Source organism: Malus sylvestris, chromosome 5 (assembly GCF_916048215.2).
Source record: "Malus sylvestris chromosome 5, drMalSylv7.2, whole genome shotgun sequence".
In the NCBI taxonomy this organism is placed as follows: domain Eukaryota; kingdom Viridiplantae; phylum Streptophyta; class Magnoliopsida; order Rosales; family Rosaceae; genus Malus; species Malus sylvestris.
This window is the reverse complement of record NC_062264.1, coordinates 16,952,342-16,972,075: the sequence shown is the minus strand read 5'-3', so window position 1 is coordinate 16,972,075 and position 19,734 is coordinate 16,952,342. Positions and strand designations below refer to the sequence as shown.

The following is a 19,734-nucleotide window of genomic DNA, read 5'->3' as shown; positions in this document are numbered from 1 at the left end:
CATCATGAACAATCGTCGCCTGCAGCCAAGGCCAATTTGGCCGGGAAAAGCTCTAATTTTGCTAAAATCATACAAAACCCTAGAATTGGGTGTGATTCAATTCGACCTCCAAACTTGCTCCAACGCCTCCACCACTGCTTGGGCTTTGTTCCTAGGTTCTAGGGGAGTGTTTTGGTAGTGGTAATTGAATGAAATTGTTTTAGGTTTGGTGGATCTCGAGCAAGCTTTCCCACGGCACCCATGGTGGTTTTTCCACCAAACTTCAACCAAATTCCTTCAAATTTTGGGTGGAAATGGAAGAGGGAGGGCTAGGGTGGTGTTTCCAGGTAGTGGTTCAAGACAATTCACAGAAATTGGCCAGAAAATGAACGAATTTGGCCTTGAAGCTTGGTTGGGTCGCGTGGGTCAAGGAGAATACCCGACTTCCCCTCCTGCTCACCTTCCCTCATTTCCCTCCTTTCTCTCCTCTTTGGTTGGTTAGTCTCATCTCTCTCTTCTTTCTGATTGGGCAGTAGCCCTCTCCTTCTCCTCTGATTCCTTTTCTTCCCGATTCCCCCTTCTCAGCCACACTCATGTGGCCTAATCATTTTGTACAAAATAATATAATATTCTTAGAATAAATTATTTCTTCAAAATACATTCGGTTCATAGCTCCATAAAACTTTAATTGTAACTCCAAATTCACTTCTGCTTGCGTTTACGCGTTCGTATCGTCAAATACTTCAGGATACACTAAAAGAATATTTAGTACGTTTCACTACATGTTGGTCAATGAAAGTCAACACCTTCACTTCTAGGGTATTTTTGTAATTTCACACTTTAAAAATTATAAAAACTATAATTTTTAGGGACGTGCTGTCACACCAAAGGGCCAACCGGCTTGCCCAATCTAGCTAGACAGCCAGCCCTGGGCATATATTTAATATAAATATATTCCTGTTGGTTATATCCGACAAGAATTCTAGGCCAAATTGCAAATGCAACGGCTAGCTAACGTCAACTTGCCGTTATTTTTGAATTTTTTTTTACAGTTTTATTTATTTATTTTACACAATTTTTTTCCTATAACTCCTTTTTTTTTTCTATAACTTCCTATAACTTCTATTTTACAAAAATTTTTTTATATTTTTTCTAAATTATATATTTTTTCCTATAATTTCTATTTTACAATTGTTTCATATTTTTTTTTAAATTCTATTTTTTCCTATAACTTCTATTTTACAAAATTTGTTTCATATATTTTTTAAATTCTATTTTTTTCCTATAACTTCCTAAGCCATTATACAACATTAAATTAAATTAAGTAACATTAAACAACATTTTAAATAATAAATTATGTTTGACCCTCGTTTAGAGGCGATTTTTTTTGTGATAGGGCTAAAACGAGCCATATGGCCCTTTAGCCTTCGGTTGGAGATGGAGGCAAATATGGTTATGTACTGTTCATTAAAATATTAATATCTTGAAGGGCTAAATGGCTAAAACGAGCCATCTGGCCAACCTATGTCACATCCTGTCCCGGGCCCTTACCACATCCCTGGCTTGACTTCACCATAGCACGATATTGTCCACTTTGGGCCTCGACCACGCATTTACGGTTTTGTTTCTGGGAACTCACACGAGAACTTCCTAATGGGTCACCTATCCTGGGATTGCTCTCGCGCGAACTCCCTTAACTTTGGAGTTCCGGTATAACCCGAAACCAGTGAGCTCCCAAAAAGCCTCGTGCTAGGAAGAGGTGGGCATGTACATATAAGGCTTAGAGGATCCACTCCCTTAGGCGATGTAGGATGTTACAACCTAAGGCCATCTCCAACCCAAAGGTCCAGATGGCCGAAAATAGCCCGACAACCGTCTCCAACCGAGGGCTAAGCCAGAGGGCTTGTGGGCCCCACGGAATCTAAAAGGGCCAACCGGTTGGCTAGCCCAATTTCGATTTTTTTTTTGTTCTTTTCCATTGCCCAGCCCACTTTAGGGTTTAAGGCTTAGTTTTTTTTTTTTTATAGTCCTATCCCACTCTTTGTTTTTATGCCCAGCAGCTTTTTTTTTTGGACCTTTTTTTTTAAATTCTAATTTTTTTCTACGCCATTTCTCACATATTTTTCACTATTCTATACTATCTCATCTCATTTTATTTTAATTCTTCATATTTCATACTATAGCCCTTTTACCCTCGGTTGGAGACGTTTTTTTATGACATGGCTAAAACGAGCCCTATGATCCTTTGACCCTCGGTTGGAGATGGTAAGAAATATGGCCATGCACTGTTCATTAAAATATTAATTTCTTGGAAGGCCAGAGGGCTAAAACGAGCCCTCTAACTAAGCCTGGCAAACAAGTTGCTGATAAACCAGATTGCAGATTTAGTACTGCTATTCTTAAACGAAATCTTTTCAATAAATATAAGCAGAGTCACAAATAGCGAAGTCATTGATAAATGTTTTAAGTTGAAGACTTAACTTGAGAAGCATCTGTTTCTTACCCTTCACAGGATGTAGAAATCAATTAAACTTGTTAATGCACAAAACCAGAGGTCTTAAAATAATGTAAATCCGACCGTGAATCTGCATGAAATGTAAATAACATAAGATGTATCGTGGTTCACCCCAATGTTTGGGCTACGTCCACATTGATTGTATTTCTCTGAGAGTATTTGTGAGGGAGAGAGTGTGAGAGCGTTGCTCTAGATATGAGAGACTTAGGGTTTATGAGGGTGAGGAGGCCTTTTTATAGAATAAGGGCTCCTCCCCTTTTTACATATTTGCCCCTTCCTTTATTATGTAATTACATTTAAGTCCCCCGAGTATTTATACGAGGTCTAAATACGATGCCCTAAATATGGTATAAACAGTAGTCCCCCAAGTCTTTAGTCAAGAGAGTCTTTTGGCTGGAGACTTGAAATTCAGTCCATGTGTGGGCCGAAGTAACTAGATGTTGTCTTGAACTGATGCTCGATATGAGGCGGTGCTCAATCTGAAATGATGCTCAACTAGAAGTAGCACACATTGCGAGGCTGCTCGGCTCGTGGCTTATATTGCCTTGATTGGCTCGGCTTGTGGCGTTTGAAGGTGAGAGAGTCCCTTTTATAGAATAAAGGCTCACTCCTCAATACATAGATGATGGGCTAGAGTTGATGCTCTTTAATGATGGTGAGTGAGTCTCTTTTATAGATAAGGGCTCGCTCCTCAATACATAAATGATGGGTTAGGAGTGATGCTCGCGGCGAGGCGGTTGCTCAGCTGGCGGCGATGCTCTCTAACGAAGGTGAGGGAGTCTCTTTTATAAAATAAGGGATCGCTCATCGGTACATGAATAATGGGTTAGGAGTGATGCTTGTGGCGATGCGGTTGCTCAACTGGCGGCGGTGCTCTCTAACGAAAGTGAGGGAGTCATTTTTATAACATTAAGGCTCGCTCCTCAATACATAAGTGATGGGTTAAGTCCCCCAAGTATTTTTCATGAGTGCTCTCTAATGAAAGTGAGGGAGTCCCTTTTATAGAATAAGGGCTCGCTCCTCAGTATATATATAATGGGCTAAGTCCTCAAAGTATTTTTCATGAGGCCCAGTTGAGGCACAGTATATCGTACATAATGTAGTCCTCCAAGTCTTCGGTCTGTTGGCTGGAGACTTCAAATTGAATCCATGTATGGGCCGAAGTGACGGTTGTTCAGATGCGGTATTTGTATACCTTGCACTGAAGCTTTGTAAGTGAAGCTTTGAAGCTGAAGCTCTGTAAATGAAGCTTTTGAAGCTAAAGCTTTTTTGTAAATGAAGCTTTTGAAGCTGTAGCTCTATAAATGAAGCTTTTGAAGCTAGAGCTTTTGTAAATGAAGCTTTTGAAGCTGATTGACATGAATGATGCTCATGGATGTTAACATGAGTGATGCTCATGAATGTTGACATGAGTGATGCTTATGAATGTTTATGTATGATTGATATGAGTGATGTTCATGAATGTTTATGTATGATTGACATGAGTAATGCTCATGTACAATTTTGAAGTACTAGGTGTACTTTTAATCACCTGGTTGGTGGCATGAAGGAGAGTACGAGTTGTACATTTCATCACCTGGTTGGTGGTAATAGCGGTAGGTTGCCGAATAATTTTGGAGTACTGGGCATACTTTTGGTCACCTGGTTGGTGATATTTTGAGCTTATGGGCCTTCGCCCTCCACACAACATTCCAGCCCATTTATTTTGGGCTTTGCCGTTTTTTTTTTAATTTTTTTTTTTACCCTCTGATGGGGTTTATACAAATGTTTCCGAAAGATAAGGAAAATAAATTACATCATTCGGGTGGGGTGTTTATTCCTTGCTTTTGCAGTGTTTTTCTGCTGCCCTCTTTGTATCTTCACCTAGCAAACAGAAGGAATCATAATAATTAAAGGAAAATCTTTTGTTTTTCTCTTTTGTTTTCTGCTTTTGTTTTTTGCTTTCTCTTTTCTGCTTTGTTCCTCACTGCTTTTCTCTTTTGCTTGATCTCCCCGCTCCTTACTTTTGCTTTCTGTATTCCTTTCTCTTTTCTTTTGCTTTCTGCTCCCAATGCCTCACTGATTTCTTGAGTATGGGGTCCTCCGACTCGAGCATGTTCTCACCATTTACGTTGTCGGTGGTGTTACCCTGCTGTCTGTGGTTAGCCCTGAGTTCAGTGTGGATTTGATGTCTCCGAGGAGGTGCTTAAACATGGTAGTCTCTACCTGCAGGAATCTCTTCTTGGCTGATGGAGAACTCAAGCCTGCTGCTTTACCCATATCAACCTCAGATCCATTAGTCAAGGTAAAAGCCCATTTCTCAAAACACCCATCCATGGCGTCAGAGAATCCTCTTTTTGCTCCTGACACATGATTCTTTCCTTCATTAAGATCAGTAGGCCAGTAATGGAGGAATTTGTAGAAGTAGTCGAAAATCTCCACCGACAACCCAAAACTCTTCAGACCCAAGCTGACCCGACCCGAGTTCTTTTTCTTCCCCTAACTTCTCCTCCAAACGTTCTTCCTCCGGTGACTTTTCCACCTTCGTCTTCTTAGCATCGTTCCCTTCGTCATCCCTGACTCGTTTCGAGTTCCCCTCGTCGTCTCTGGTATAAGCTTTCCAGCGAGAAGCTGTAGGAGCTGACCCTTCGGGAGCAGACCTATCGGAAAATTGAACTCTTGGAATGCATCGTACACAGACCGCAAGCCGTTGCCGTCGCCGTTGGCGGATGCGGTTGATGACGTGGAGAACGGTGAAGGAGGACGAAGACGGCGAGAGCCATGGTTTTTTTTTTCGAAATTCGGAGGAAGATCTGGAAGAAGAAAATCAAGCCAGTTGAGCATGAGCTCACCAAACTTGAAGAGTCTTGGGTGAGTAGACCACCTCACCCTGAGTTAACCCGACCTTTATCTCCGTTGTCAGACTCCGAAGAGAAGAAGCTGATTGATTGGCTATCTCCATCTCCATCAAGCTGTTGATATCCAGCAATTGGTGCAAACTTTGGGTTGGGCCCCACCCTGACAAACTCTCCATTTAAGCACTCAGGAAGATGGCCGATGACAGAGAGGTTGGTGGTGGGAGGAGTTTCATCAGCCACAGGAGCAAAATTGCCGACGAGGTAGTGGTGAAGGCTGAGAAGAGTCGTACATCCACTTCACAATCAACTTCTCGATCAAGTCCACTACTTTTGAAGAAAAACCTTTGTTTGGTTTTGGGTTAGGGACCATCATGGCACTGCTTTTAAGCTGCTTATTCTCTGGGTTTTCACTCTCCAATTCCTCGACAGACAAACTGTCAACTTCTCAAGAGAGAGGGAAAAAGAGAGTTTTTTTTTTTTTTTTTTTTTTTTGAAGAGGTGAAAGAGATCAGAAGCAAGAGAGAGGCAGATAGAGTTTTGGGATCCACGAAGGTTTTCTGGAAAAACCCAAGAATGGAGGTTTTGGGTTCCTAGGTTGTGCAGATTTTGCAGATTCACGATGGAGGTGAAAAAATGAAAGCGAACCAACATAATTTTTCGTATCTATCTCACAGACGGCGCCAAATGTTGATACACAAAACCGGAAGTCTTGGAACAACGTAAATCCGACCGTGAATATGCAAATAATGTAAATGACACAAGATGTATCGTGGTTCACCCCAAGGTTTAGGCTACGTCTACACTGATTATGTATTTATCTGAAAGGTGAGAGAGAGAACCTTTGTAATGAGAGGAGATGTGAGAGGGGTGAGAAGGCTCCAGAAATGGCCTCAGAGATTGGCCTCCACTACTAATTGTGAGGGTGAGGGATCCTTATATAGAATAAGGACTCCTCACTTATTACATATTTGCCCATTCCTTTATCACATAATTATATTTAAGTCCTCCGAGTATTTGTACGAGATCTAAATACGAGGCTCTAAATATGGTATAAACAAAACCAAAAATTGTTTAGCTTATTAAGTAGATTTAAATTTATTTATTTTGTACATATAATACTTAAGAAATTGAATGATATGTATATTTAAGCCGATCCAATTGTCATCAATTTTTAATATTTAATTTAATATATATATATATATATATATATATATATATATATATAATTGTTGATGTACAAAATCAGTGAGGACTTTGGTACAATAGAAAGTGTTAAGTTTGTGACCTTCGCTATATTGCTTCAGTCACTAGTGTAGATAAGTATGTAAATGGATAGAGATATGGAAGGAAACACAAGATGTACGTGGTTCACCTAGATTGGCTACGTCTACGGAGTAGAGGAGTTCTCATTAATTGTGAAGGGTTTACACAAGTACATAGGTTCAAGCTCTCTTTTTGTGAGTACTAGTGAATGATCTCTATTTATAGAGGAGAGTTTCTAGTTTTATTTTGACATTGACACGTGTCGTGCTGTGATTAGCCTCTGATGTCGACACGTGTCGCGTTATGATTGGCCTCTGATGTTGACATGTGTCACGTTGTGATTGGCCTCCTGGTTGGAGAGAGACTCTTGTGAGTCCTTGTCGGTATAATGTTGACCGATGCTTAGTAGTTTCGGGATTGGTCAAGTAGGGTACAAACAATAATTATTATAGTTTTTAGGGGTATAAAATTGTTAAATTAATATATATAATTATTATAGTAATTTTTTAGGGTTATAAAATTATAAAATTAATATTTTTCTTATCGTGTATCGTGTTACCCACCTGTATACCCGAACCAACCCGTTATCTTAACAAGTGTTTATCAGGTTACCCGATAACGACCCGATTCGTTATCGTGTCAATTCAAACACCTGTTAATTTCATATTGTGTTATGTCAGATTATCTGGTCGTGTCAGAAATTGTCAGACCTAATTTGACCAATTGGAGATGGTCTAATCCACACTGAAATCTCTAAAAATTTACCTGAAATAAGTAATCTTGATCTCTTGGGAGAGTGGTGGGTCCGCTCTAGTCAACTCCACAGTCAAAACCCTCTCTCTCACATGTCGAACACACATTCTCAAGACAAATGCGTTAAGAACTTAGCAGCGCACATAGGTGCTGGTTCTCTACACAAACCCCACTTATTTCTTCTTCTACCCCACTTTTGAGTTCCCTCTCTCTCTGGTGGGTGAGTGAGAGGAAGTTTCCCTCTTGGCTTCGACCATGGCTGCGTACGGACCTGGATTTCTTCTGGGTTTTCTTGCATTTCTGGGAATGCAGCTTCTCCCTCAAATAATGGCAGGTCAGTACAATTTCTGGGTTTTTTTTTTAATTTTTTTTTTATGAACCTCTGGTTTTGCTTAGTTTTGTTCTGTATTGTGTGACCGAAGAGCCTGCATTTATGTTTGTTTATTTAAATATTATTTTCTTCATGTTTTTTTGTTGTAATTGTAATTCATGTTTTGGGCACTTTCACTTTCAGCGACCCTATTGTAGGTTATTATGTATTAATTCTGGAGATGGGTCCTTTTGAAAATTCAAGTTTTTAACTTTTTTTTGTTGAATTTTTAATTTTAAGACACCCGCGAGTTCAGTTTTTACCTTTTATTTCCCTTCTTAAAGAAGCTGTGATTTTTAATGGGGTTACTATATGTTATCAATACATGTTATTGGCATGTGTTTTAAAATTTTGAGCTCAATTTGGCTACTGGGTTTTTGTAGTTTTAACAATCTGTGTGTTCTGGTGAAATCCAACATTTTCAGTGTAAATTTTTTGTCTTCTCGTTGCAAATTATAGCCTTTTTTGGGTGTAATGTAATAAATTTGTTGGTATAATTTGAATAGATTGGAGCAGGCCTTGCATTTATCTTATACTCTTGTCCTTCATAAAAGCTATATAGAAAACAATTGTTGACGTTGTGAAGAGTCACATGTGCTTGCAGTGGTGCTGCATCCTTTGCCAATATGGTGTGCACAATAGAGCATCGGGTAAATGTGATACTTGTAGAAGTCAAATATAATAGATTTGAAATCTGTCTTGGCCTATGTTCTTTATCACACTAGCAGTTCATTGAACTTTTTAGGTTACTCCAAGAAAATGCATCTTCATTCAGGGAGAGAGTACTGCTGAGTGATAATCATTTCGGACAGTGACTAATGTGCTTAGTTCTTATCTTAATTGGGAGCTACTTGTTGTCTTAAGAATAATAACAGGGTTAAGATACATAAAACAACATACGTTTTGAGATCCAACACTGAGAAGTCCTGGACCCTGCATGGAGGGTCTAAAATACTCTGTTAATACATTGGACATCACCAACAGATGCAATGTTTGTTAATTCTTGGAGTTTCTGTTATAATCGTACATATCCTTTCCAAGGCTATTATATGTTTGCCCATTACAGACAGTTTCAATCCAGTGTAGAGATTATCAGTACTTATCAGTTCTGGTCAAACAGTCTGATGTCCCTTGTTGTGATGAATTTTAAATGAAATAAGACCATAGTATATACTTTTGCAGAATGCCCCTTAAATTTGAGTGGATCAAACGTTACTCAGGCAGCCTCTTTGTGCTCTAATAAAGAAGACAGAGGAAAGTGTTGCCGCTATATAAATGCTTTCATTGCAGTTTCTATTGCTCAGTATGCAAATGTGACAAGCAACTTGGGCGTTCCTTCAAATTTATCTGACATATGCCTCCATTCCATATCACAAACCTTAGTACTGTATGGAGTTCCCAGAAATGCAACAGCTTTCTGTGGGTTTGGGACAAAAATTCCAGTAAATTATGAGTGTAAGGGTCGAACAACTGTCACACAAATGCTGCAGTCTCCAAAGTTCTTTGATGTCATGGCAAATTGCAAAGTACCACTTTCAGAGGAAACTAAATGCAAGAAGTGTTTAAATTCTGGCATCGTATATCTTCATCGTCTATTAGGAACAGAAGATAATATAACTTTGAGTACCTGCCGTGATGCAACTTTTGCTGCATTGGCAAGCCAACTTGATGATGCTTCAGCTATTGACATGGCAAGCTGTTTCTTTCAAATCCAGGGGCTCAACAACATCCTACCAGGTACGGACAATTCTGGCTGTGGAGGAGATTTTGGTTTATACTGAAACAGAATGTGACAAATACCATGTGCTAGATTTCAACTGTATTATAAAACTCTGTGTTACCGTTTTGTTTAGTCTTTAGTGTTTTCTTAAAAACTATTCTTTTTTTTCAAATACCAAGTTCTAATTTTTATTTTTATTTTTTATTTTTTGTTGCGATCAATGTCATGCTTCGTGTGTTAAATAAATAATTTTATGCTATTAGTACGAACAAACAAGGGTATATTGTATATTTGGTAAACTAGAATAGTGAACTAGTTTTTGGATCCAGGTTTGGTGAGGTAATAGAAGGCCTCTTCAAATCATATGAGTACTTCAAATATTGCCACTGTCATTGATGTTTTATTTACCTTTTTTGTTGTTGGAAAGGTTGGTTGTTGGGAACAGCTTTAATGAATTTTGAAATGCCTTGAGGGCAAGCTTGGTATGAGGATAGTTAACATTATGTCATTTTTCCTGAAACATATTGTGAGAAGTGATCGTTTATTGTTTTTATCAATCACATAGACCTGTATAATGTACAATATACTATTTTTCTTACGAATAAGTAATTTTAAAAGCAGAAGATCTGGGTTCAACTATTCATGTTTGTGTAATCTTTATAAATGGGGTTCTTGGTCCATATATTTTCTTGATCCAAACAGGTAAATTTTTTTTCTCTATGTTGAAATTGTGTTTCTAGTTTCAGAGCCATCGCCATCCTCCACCCCGAAGGCTTCTCCAAGTCCTTTTGTGGCTGCTAGCCCAGGCCAACACTTGTTGGGTCCACCCCAAAATGAAACACATCATTCCTACCACCTTACATTGGTTCCAGGTATTGGCATTGCAGTAACAGCTGTCGCTGTAATGATGCTTTTAGTCTTGATGGTTCTCATTCGTAAGAAAAACAGAGAGTTACTGGATTCTGAGAGTATGGATCAAAAATCATCAAAATCCTTTCACTCGCCTCGTCCTATGAGGAAATTTCAGGAAGGTATAATTATCTCTCTTATTTTTCTCGTAATTTGTTTTCTTGATGACTTGTATTCATGAATGAAACATTTTGTTGGGGGTCCCATCTGAGATGGTATTTAAGTGCAGGTCCTCCATCTATGTTTCGGAAATTCAGCTACAAGGAGATAAAGAAGGCGACTGAAAACTTCAACACAATTATTGGACAAGGGGGATTTGGAACTGTGTACAAAGCTCACTTTAGTGATGGTTTAGCAATAGCAGTTAAGCGAATGAGCAAAGTGTCAGAGCAGGGAGAACATGAGTTCTGCCGAGAGATAGTGCTTCTAGCCAGATTGCATCATCGTCATCTTGTTGCTCTGAGGGGCTTTTGCAGCGAGAAGCGTGAGAGGTAGTTAATATATGTATGTTTCTGTATGTTTGTGGCCCTTATATACCTGCCCAAATGCGTTACGTGTTCCATGGCAGGTTTCTCATGTATGAATACATGGAAAATGGTAGCTTGAAGGACCATCTTCACTGTATGTTACTCCATCTCTTGAATTCCCTTCTGCTGAGAATAGTGTTCTAAAACTGGATTATGGAAGGGGATGACTTTATGGTGTTTTTCATAACGTTTGAAATCAATTCTTTCATCCTTTTGTCTCTCTCCCTCTCTGTTGCACTGTCACACACTTGCGCTCGGGCAGAGTTATGACTCTATCTAACAACACAAGTTTATGAATTTTGGTGGAATCCCACTTTAGTGTGGTGATTTTTACCTTTTGTATATTCAGGATTTCAAGAGCCGTGGAGGACAGCATAAAGTCATTCTCTTATTTTGTTTCGAAAGCCATATTCTTTTAAGGCCACGTATTCTGATCATGTTAATTCTAATCTTTATGCAGCTCCAAATAGGACTCCTCTAAGTTGGCGGACTAGAATCCATATTGCCATTGACGTAGCTAACGCTCTGGTAAACAGCAGGCTTATAGTCATCTTTTTACTGGCTTGTGTTGTTCATGAAATTGATTTGCTTCTAATTTGTTCTTCCGTGCAGGAGTATCTCCATTTCTATTGTGATCCTCCTCTTTGCCATAGAGATATTAAGTCCAGCAATATCTTACTGGATGATAATTTTGTTGCCAAGGTAGAATATATGGCTGGATGCAGATGTAGCTTTTAATACTCAATCGGAATCTCTTCGTTCTCAAAACAACTTAACGAAGAAAGACGTTAACCCCTCTCATATGTGACTAAACTTTTTATTCCTCTTTAAATCGAATGCATTCAAGGAGGAAGATTACTTTTATAAGTTTTATGATATTCCTTCCGTGGCAGGGAATGCATGCCAATAACTCTTTTAAACTCTTGAAACAAATCTCTCTACTTTTCTTTCCAGGTTGCAGATTTTGGCCTTGCTCAGGCTTCAAAAGATGGTTCTATTTGCTTTGAACCAGTAAATACGGATATCCGGGGAACTCCAGGTTAGAGAATCATATAGATAGACTGACATATGAAGGTACAGTTTCTTTTTGCTAAAAACCTATGTTGAATGGATGGCTTCAGGTTATATGGATCCGGAGTACGTGGTTACCCAAGAGCTGACGGAGAAAAGTGATGTATACAGCTATGGTGTGTTACTGTTGGAGCTAGTAACTGCAAGGCGAGCAATACAAGACAACAGGAATTTGGTAGAATGGTCACAAAAGTACATGGAATCTGAATTAAGCTTACCTGATCTGGTGGATCCCAGTATACGAGATTCATTTGATTTGGATCAGCTCCAAACGATTGTGTCTATCATGAGATGGTGCACCCAGAAAGAAGGCCGTGATAGGCCTTCAATCAAACAGGTGCTTAGGCTTTTGTACGAGAGTTCAGACCCAATGCATAGTGGGTTCCTAGCAGCCGTGGAAGATGAAGAGTACGAAGAGGCGGAAGGAAGAGGAAGGACTAGTAAGGGGAAGATGCATAGGACTGACATGATTTTTCATAGCGGGGATGGGAGGTATCTCGCTTCTTCTTCGAGTACATCCAGGTCTTATTGTAGTAGAAGCTTCATGCTTGAAAATGGCTCGCCACAATCCCCTCCGAATATTCTCTCCGTTTGAAGACTTCATTGATTCGAGACTGTGTTCCACGGATTGAGGTACGTTCAGTATTTCTTCAGCTCAACGTTTTGAAAAACTCATCAAACGGCTTCAAGGTGTTTACCAGTATGGACCAAAAGGCCAAAGCAAATTGTGAGGGCAGTATTGTTGCAAGCTTATGTCTTTTGCTTGTTAGAAGTTTTGGGGAAGCATATGAATATATATCCTTTTGCTTGTACTGTTGTTAAAGACTTGGACAATTTTGGAACAACATTAATTTGGTATGGACCATTTTCCTACGTACATGAAACCTTTTTTTTTTTTTTTTTTTTTTCTTGTGTATATCGAAACCTTTAAGGGAAGGGATCCCATTTATTTATTTATTTATTTTTTATTTATAAAAATGGGGATTAGTCGTTAGGCTCACACCATATCGAATTTTAACGATCCGAACAGTTTACTTATTAAGTTGTACCTCATAGATTATCCTTGCAAAATATTAAACAAATCGAAAATATTTAAGGCATCTAATTGAGTTCAAAGAAATTGACTAACATTTTGTTCTCTAAGAAACATAGAAATTTCATTGTAATAATTAAATACGCAAACAATTTTGGATTGAATTAAATTTTTGTAAGGATGATTTATGATTCGAGACATGCAAAATGAACGGTTCGGATTGTTGAAGTTTGATATGGAGTAAGTCCCACAACTAATCTCCATTTTTGAAAAAAAATGAGAATCGCTTCCATAAAAGGCACGTCTGTGTATATATGGTTCGACATTGATTCAAGTTAATTGGTGATGGCAAAGCGAATAGAGTAATCAGATATAGTATGTTCATATGTTCATTCGCGTTCAAACTTTCCGGCGATGCGAAGACTGATCGATTATGCAGCACATCATGTCGCAGTAGCTCAACTCTGTCAATTTTTACTTGTAAATGTGAAGTCTTAGACTCGAATCTCTAGAATGAAGTTCGATATTAATTTTAAACTTTCATGTGCGGAACAATAAAACTTCATCAATCTAGTAGTATCAAGAGGAGTCTCATTACCATTAGGGAAAAAGCACTAGAACAACTTTTTATCAGGAAAAGAGGGCCAAGTTTAAACAAACAACAATACAAGCAACAAAGCACAATCACATTTCAAATCTTCAATCCAGGCAAATAAAAATGTAAACCAAAAGTAGAGGAACAGCAAACCAGAAACAACGCGGAAATATCCTCCGCAAAATCGATAACTCCGGCAAAATAAGCAACCCAGGAAAGTCATTCTCTGATTCCCCTCCATACAACAATCAATTCCTCCAACTTTATACATTTGAATTATAGGACCAGTTCAGGAAACCCTAATGAGGAGAGGCAAACAGGTTTCTTGTCTGCGTACGATTCGGATCCCAACAAAAGCTTCAAGTTTGGCAACATACTGAGTTTGTCGATTGAGACTGAAATGATGGACACTTAGCTTGACGAGGTTTGGCTGGGAGTGCAGTGGATCAGGTAGATTCTCTAACTTGACTTCCCGGCAAAACTAAGCTTGGGAAGATGCACAAGTTTTGAAAGTCGCATGTTTGCTGGAAATGATTCTCCCAGCGACAACAATTGAAGGTACTGGAATTTCTCTACGGTAGAAATCACTAAGTTCACCCGTTCTTCTAATAAGCCAACTATATTTAGTCAAGTAAACCAACCTTAATTATAGTCTTGGCCATGCCATATGGAAAGAGGTATGCAAGGGTTTGGTAGACGACGAAACTAGGGGTGTGCATCAAAGCTGGTGAACCGAGAAACCAGACTAAACCGATTTGGACCCATAAGTAGTTCGAACCAACATGTTAACTTACAAGGAATCAGTACCATTCTCATAATATGATTACTTATCAACCAAGGAACGAAAAAAATAAGCGGCATTCTTTAACATAAAACATTTATTGATGAGTTGAGAATACTTCCACATTATGTAAGTCAAGCTAATTTCAGTTTCAGTACAATCAAGCACAAAAGCAAAATACAAGTAAATTTACATCAACATCTCACATTACCAGTTTATCATCAGTTGCAAATGACTGGGCATGAATCGTGCATGGAAATTTCGATATTAGCTTCCCATCCATGCAGGACACGTTTAACACACAAAAAATAAAAGGTGCTTCCCAGCCTCATCAGTCATTTGGTTTTTCCCCTTTATGAAATTTGTAACTAAAAAAACATAAATATTCAAAAAGGAGAGGGAGAGACGCTGGGCTGTGGTGTGCGTACCTAAAAAGCATCGGAAAATTACTAGAAACAGCAACCAAACCACCTTAATTTTTATAGCCACCACTTGCAGCCAGGAACTTCCTCTTGCCAACTGGTTCTTCAAGCAACACCACCACATCTGTCACCTTCTCAAACAGTTGCTCTAGCTGATTAACTCCAAACTTCCGATAGTCCAGTGTCTTTTTATACCTCTGCTGGTAGACCTCCTCAAAGCAACCCAAGAAAATCCGACAAGAGTAGCTTACAAGAATCTCTTGCAGCTCATATTTGAAATTCTCCAGACTAGGATCATCAATTCCACATTCACCTACTGTTCTCACATTGGTCTTTCCTTGGCTCGTCTCATCGTATTCTTCTACAACAACTCTTTCCTCCTCTGAGAACTCATCTGATGAGCCATTGCCTGTAGTAATATCCATGCACTCTTCTTGAGTCCCCTTCCCTTTCTTGTTATCCCTCTTTAACAAAACCAAAGGTGGTGCACTAGTGCCCGTTTTACAGTTCCGGAGGTAGACAAATCTCTTGTTCCCTTTTCCCTCTACAGCCATTGTGTCACCCAACTTCCTGAACAGATTTACGAGCTTGAATGCACCATACTCTGATACATAAAGAGGCCTTCCAAAAACTTTCTGATACTCGGTTGGAACTTTCATAAGAGGCATGCAACCTCCCGATAGCTCAAGCAGTCTTACAAGCTGTCCCTTCAGACCATTTAGGTCCCCTGGCTGGACCCACCAAGTAGATTCATTTTGATCACCAGATGTTGTAGGCCCAGCAGAAACTTCATTGAGACCAGACGGGAGACTGTGTGACCTTGAAGCAGCAGGACAGCAAGGCACCATTACGGAACTACTGTTGAATTCAGATAGTGATTGTGAGACTATTGAAAAATCTCTCGAGTTGTAATAGCTTTGTGATATTCCCTTATACAAGATAGCTTCTTCTTCATTTTGGATATCCACATTATCATTGATATGGCAACCCATAAGATACCCAGAAATATCAGTGTGACCCCCACGAGGATGCATTAAAACTTTAGTAGAAGGCACAAAGCCGTCTCCACGAGCCACACTAGGCCAGTCCCACACGAACTTACCAGCATTGCTGAGAGCAGATGAAACACCAACTCCAGATGGGATTACCAGGATAACAATATATCCACGTTGCCCAAGTATATGAAGTGCTGGAGCAAAATCAACATCCCCGGAGATGAGCATGATGGAAGAAGGTGGAGGATTGTCAAGGGCAAACAGGAACATATCAACCAGGATAGCTTTGTCAGCAGCATCCTTTCTTCCATTTGGAACATCAATTAGTCTAACACCAGTTCTCTGGCATCCCTCGCGGAGTCGTCTAGGGAAGCCATTAAAGTCCCCATAAGCAGAAAACGTCATAACTGCTCCTTTAATTATGGGATGCACCTGTAAAGCCATTCTGATATTACCAGCTACATCTTCTGGACGGACATCACTAGGGACAGGGCAGTTCTCAATATCCCAAAAGATAGCCACAGGACCATCAAAGGAGCCTCGGCTGGGCTGGTTTGTTGGAGCTTGAAACATGTTTGTGTTTGAATCTGATATATTTGCTCCTCTTTGCTCTGACAGTTCTGAAGGCACTATTGATGTTGATGTATATGGGAAAGCCATCGCAGTTCAAAACTCATAGAATCCTGCTTATGCAAATAGAAGAAAACAGAATAAGAATGGTCCTCAAAAGAATTATTAACAACAAGATTAAACAAAAGCAAAACCTGCATCCCAAAGTGTGTAGAATTTTAATACTTGAGCATAACTTTTCTACTAGTTACTGAAAAGTTGCGAGTGGAGTTAGACAGAATTAGATACAGACAACTACGGCCCCCAGTGTCTTAATAAGCATAATTTCAAAGGCGAATAATCACAGGGTGAAGGCCTCTTCCAAAATAAACCACACTGGTTTACCAAAGTGGAACCCAAAACAAGCAGCATTAGTCTTTCTCTTGTAAAAATGCAAATTAAACCAAAAGCGTACCAATTAAAGCGAATGAAGTGTACATTATCCCCACTGAACTACTTAATAGAGTTTGACTGAATGTACATCAAATTGTTCATTTCTCATTATTCTTATATTGCTGTTGTTTCTTGTTTAATGAATCTTCCTTGTTAGTCGAATATAATGATTAACAGTTAGGTAATACCGGACTTAAAACTAAAATCTTCGTTTAAGTTGGTAAGAAAAAAATATTAATAGAAGATGGTTAAATGAAACCTAGCCATCAATTACAACTGAGCCATGTCTATCGATCTTATGAAAACGAACAATGAATCGCTCGGCTTTGCTTACCCTTCCTTAGTTTCTATCTCTAACTCTCTAAACTTTCGTTTGCGCTTCTTTTAACAAAGACCAAAAGTAATCATGGTACTCGATTGACGTCTAAAATCTTATTTTCAGCCAAGCGCGATAGTAACAGTTGCAATTCGTAAACTTTTAGTGCCAGAAATCAACGTAAAATCTCCCAATCCGATCAAATCATCACCGAAATTTAACACCATGCATGGAATCAAAATTAGAAATTAAACATAAGAAATACAGAAAGAAGAAAAGGGTACCTCATACTTTGCCTGCCGCTGCTCGTCAAAGGCCAAAAAACTTAGATCCTAAATACCAAAAAGAAATCTGAAATTGAATCAGAACCCACACAAATTGGAGCCGAAAAAGCAGAAAATTGGATAGATAGAGAGCAAAAGTGGGAAGAAGGAAGGATGCTGGTTAATGGGTAATTGGGGATTTATGTGAGAAACTGAGAATTTGTAAGGAAACCGATGAGAATTTATATGAATTCGATTAGGAGGACTGACTAAAACTCGTACCTACTTTCTGAATTTCGAGCAAATAAAAACTGTAGATTTGGGCTTTGAAGTCGATGCCCAGAGAGAGAGAGAGAGAGAGAGAATTGTGATTTTTTGCGGGGTTTACTGCTGAAAGTCTAGAGACAATGCAATATGAGAGAGAGTTGAGGAGGGTCAGAGCTTTTTCATTTTTCTGATAAAATTTCACGCGTATTTTGATACCGACATACAGCACCTTCCTAATTAGCACTTGCAATATTCTTTACAACATCTGAAAAATGCGTGCGCTTTTGTTTTTCAATGATTTTTTATTTATTTTTTCAAATTCAATGAAAATTTATTACTAGCTACAAAGATACGATTTACAAATTAATAGCCCAAAACTAGAAAAATGTTATAAATAGATAAAAGTATAGAAATAACATTTGCTAAGAGTGAGGAAGAAGTAGGGCAAAATATCACACTGACAAAAAGAATTGCAGATATTAGAAAATGAAAGATACTGAGAGTATTATATTTCTTCATTTTCTCTTCTTGATGTTCTCCTCACATTGAACAACCGAAGTGCTATATTTATAGAGCCACCTCAACAAAAACTTACAAAATTTACTATTCACATGTGATACTTTACTATACATATATGGGCAAACATACCCACTGTTTACAACACTCCCCTTGGATGCCCACATATCAACATCAGTTGCCTTATTAAAACCTTGCTTGGAAAAACCGAGTGGGAAAAAACCATAGCGAAGGAAAAAGAGTACAACTTTACCCGGATGGTGTTGAGCATGCTTATGTTGCCTCGTTAAAACCTTGATAGGAAAAACCCAGTGGGAAAAATCTTAATCGAAGGAAAAAGAGTACAACATGCATGTATCATGGATGCTCCCCCTGAATTGTATCTCCCCTGATTCCGCATTCTTCAAATTTGTAAGCCGACGTAATCCGATTCCTTGCACTAACTTCTGAAATGTGCACTTTGGTAGAGATTTGGTGAACAAGTATGCTAAATTTTCATTGGAATGGATTTATCTGACTTCAATAACTTCACCCTTCTGAAGCTCATGTGCACTGAAAAATCTTGGAGATATATGTTTAGTCTTATCACCTTTGATGAATCCTTCCTTCATCTAGGCGACACAGGCTGCATTATCTTCATGGATGACAGTTGGAGTGTCTATCTTTGAAGGTAGACCACATGAATTCCGGATGTGATGGATCATTGATCTTAACCAAGAACATTCACGACTTGCTTCATGTAAAGCAATTATTTCCGAGTGATTGGAAGATGTAACAACTAGTGTTTGCTTCGTTGATCGCCATGAAATTGCAGTATCTCCATAAGTGAACACATATCCATTTTGTGAGCGGGTTTTATGCAGATCGGAGAGAAAACCAGCATCTGCGTATCTAACAAGGATCTGTTCATTTGTGGGCTTGTCTGAGTAAAAGAGACCCATATCTGTTGTCCCATGAAGGTATCGTAGAACATCTTTGACTCCCTTCCAATGACGAATTTTTGGAGCAGAGCTGTACCTGGCTAACAAGTTAACTGAAAAAGCTATATTTGGTCTAGTACATTGTGCTAAATACAATAAAGCACCTATTGCGCTCAAATATGGTACTTCTGGACCAAGGACCAGTTCATCATCGTCTTTTGGACGAAATGGATCTTTCTTAATGTCTAAAGAACGAACGACCATTGGGGTGCTAAGTGGATAAGCCTTGTCCATGCCAAATCGCTTTAGTATTTTTTCAATGTAGGTTGATTGATGGACCAAAATTCCATTAACACAATGCTCAATCTGCAGGCCGAGACAATATTTGGTTTTTCCAAGGTATTTCATTTCAAATTCACTTTTCAGATAGTCAACAGTTTTGTTGAACTCTTCAGGGGTTCCAATTAGGTTCATATCATCGACATATACTGCTACTATAGCAAATTCAATATTTGATTTCTTAATGAACACACAAGGGCAGATGACATTGTTGGCATATCCTTCTTTAATCAAATACTCACTGAGACGATTATACCACATTCGCCCAGATTGTTTCAGCCCATATAATGATCACCTTAATTTGATTGAGAACATACCTTGTGGTTTGTTAGTTGCTTAAG

General features: G+C 38.8%; 2 protein-coding genes across 5 annotated transcripts; one reads left to right on the top strand and one right to left on the bottom strand.

The window, feature by feature from the left end:
• Positions 1-7,461: 7,461 nt before the first annotated feature.
• On the top strand, positions 7,462-12,828 carry LOC126622020 (probable receptor-like protein kinase At1g49730). 4 transcript variants are annotated; one of them, XM_050290667.1, is made up of 9 exons: positions 7,462-7,681; positions 8,900-9,454; positions 10,184-10,468; positions 10,576-10,837; positions 10,915-10,967; positions 11,334-11,401; positions 11,486-11,575; positions 11,828-11,912; positions 11,995-12,828. In XM_050290667.1, the coding sequence occupies exons 1-9, from the start codon at positions 7,603-7,605 to the stop codon at positions 12,537-12,539; spliced, it is 2,022 nt and encodes a 673-aa protein (XP_050146624.1). In that variant the 5' UTR covers positions 7,462-7,602; the 3' UTR covers positions 12,540-12,828. The 4 variants fall into 4 exon arrangements, with proteins under 4 accessions (XP_050146624.1, XP_050146622.1, XP_050146623.1 ...); XM_050290665.1 differs by having other exon boundaries at positions 8,885-9,454; XM_050290666.1 differs by having other exon boundaries at positions 7,463-7,681; positions 10,178-10,468.
• Positions 12,829-14,432: 1,604 nt separating this feature from the next.
• LOC126622022 (uncharacterized) lies at positions 14,433-17,817 on the bottom strand. The gene is made up of 2 exons (XM_050290668.1): positions 17,373-17,817; positions 14,433-16,453 (listed from the first exon to the last, which is right to left on the bottom strand). The coding sequence occupies exon 2, from the start codon at positions 16,428-16,430 to the stop codon at positions 14,826-14,828; it is 1,605 nt and encodes a 534-aa protein (XP_050146625.1). The 5' UTR covers positions 16,431-16,453; positions 17,373-17,817; the 3' UTR covers positions 14,433-14,825.
• Between the last annotated feature and the right edge of the window lie 1,917 nt (positions 17,818-19,734).

Excerpts from the sequence above, each read along its gene's own strand:
- LOC126622020 (XM_050290664.1), top strand. The coding sequence starts at position 7,603 with ATGGCTGCGTACGGACCTGGATTTCTTCTGGGTTTTCTTGCATTTCTG. Across the intron at positions 11,576-11,827 it reads ATGATAATTTTGTTGCCAAG|GTTGCAGATTTTGGCCTTGC; the intron begins GTAGAATATATG and ends TTTTCTTTCCAG. Across the intron at positions 11,913-11,994 it reads GGATATCCGGGGAACTCCAG|GTTATATGGATCCGGAGTAC; the intron begins GTTAGAGAATCA and ends GGATGGCTTCAG.
- LOC126622022 (XM_050290668.1), bottom strand. The coding sequence starts at position 16,430 with ATGGCTTTCCCATATACATCAACATCAATAGTGCCTTCAGAACTGTCA.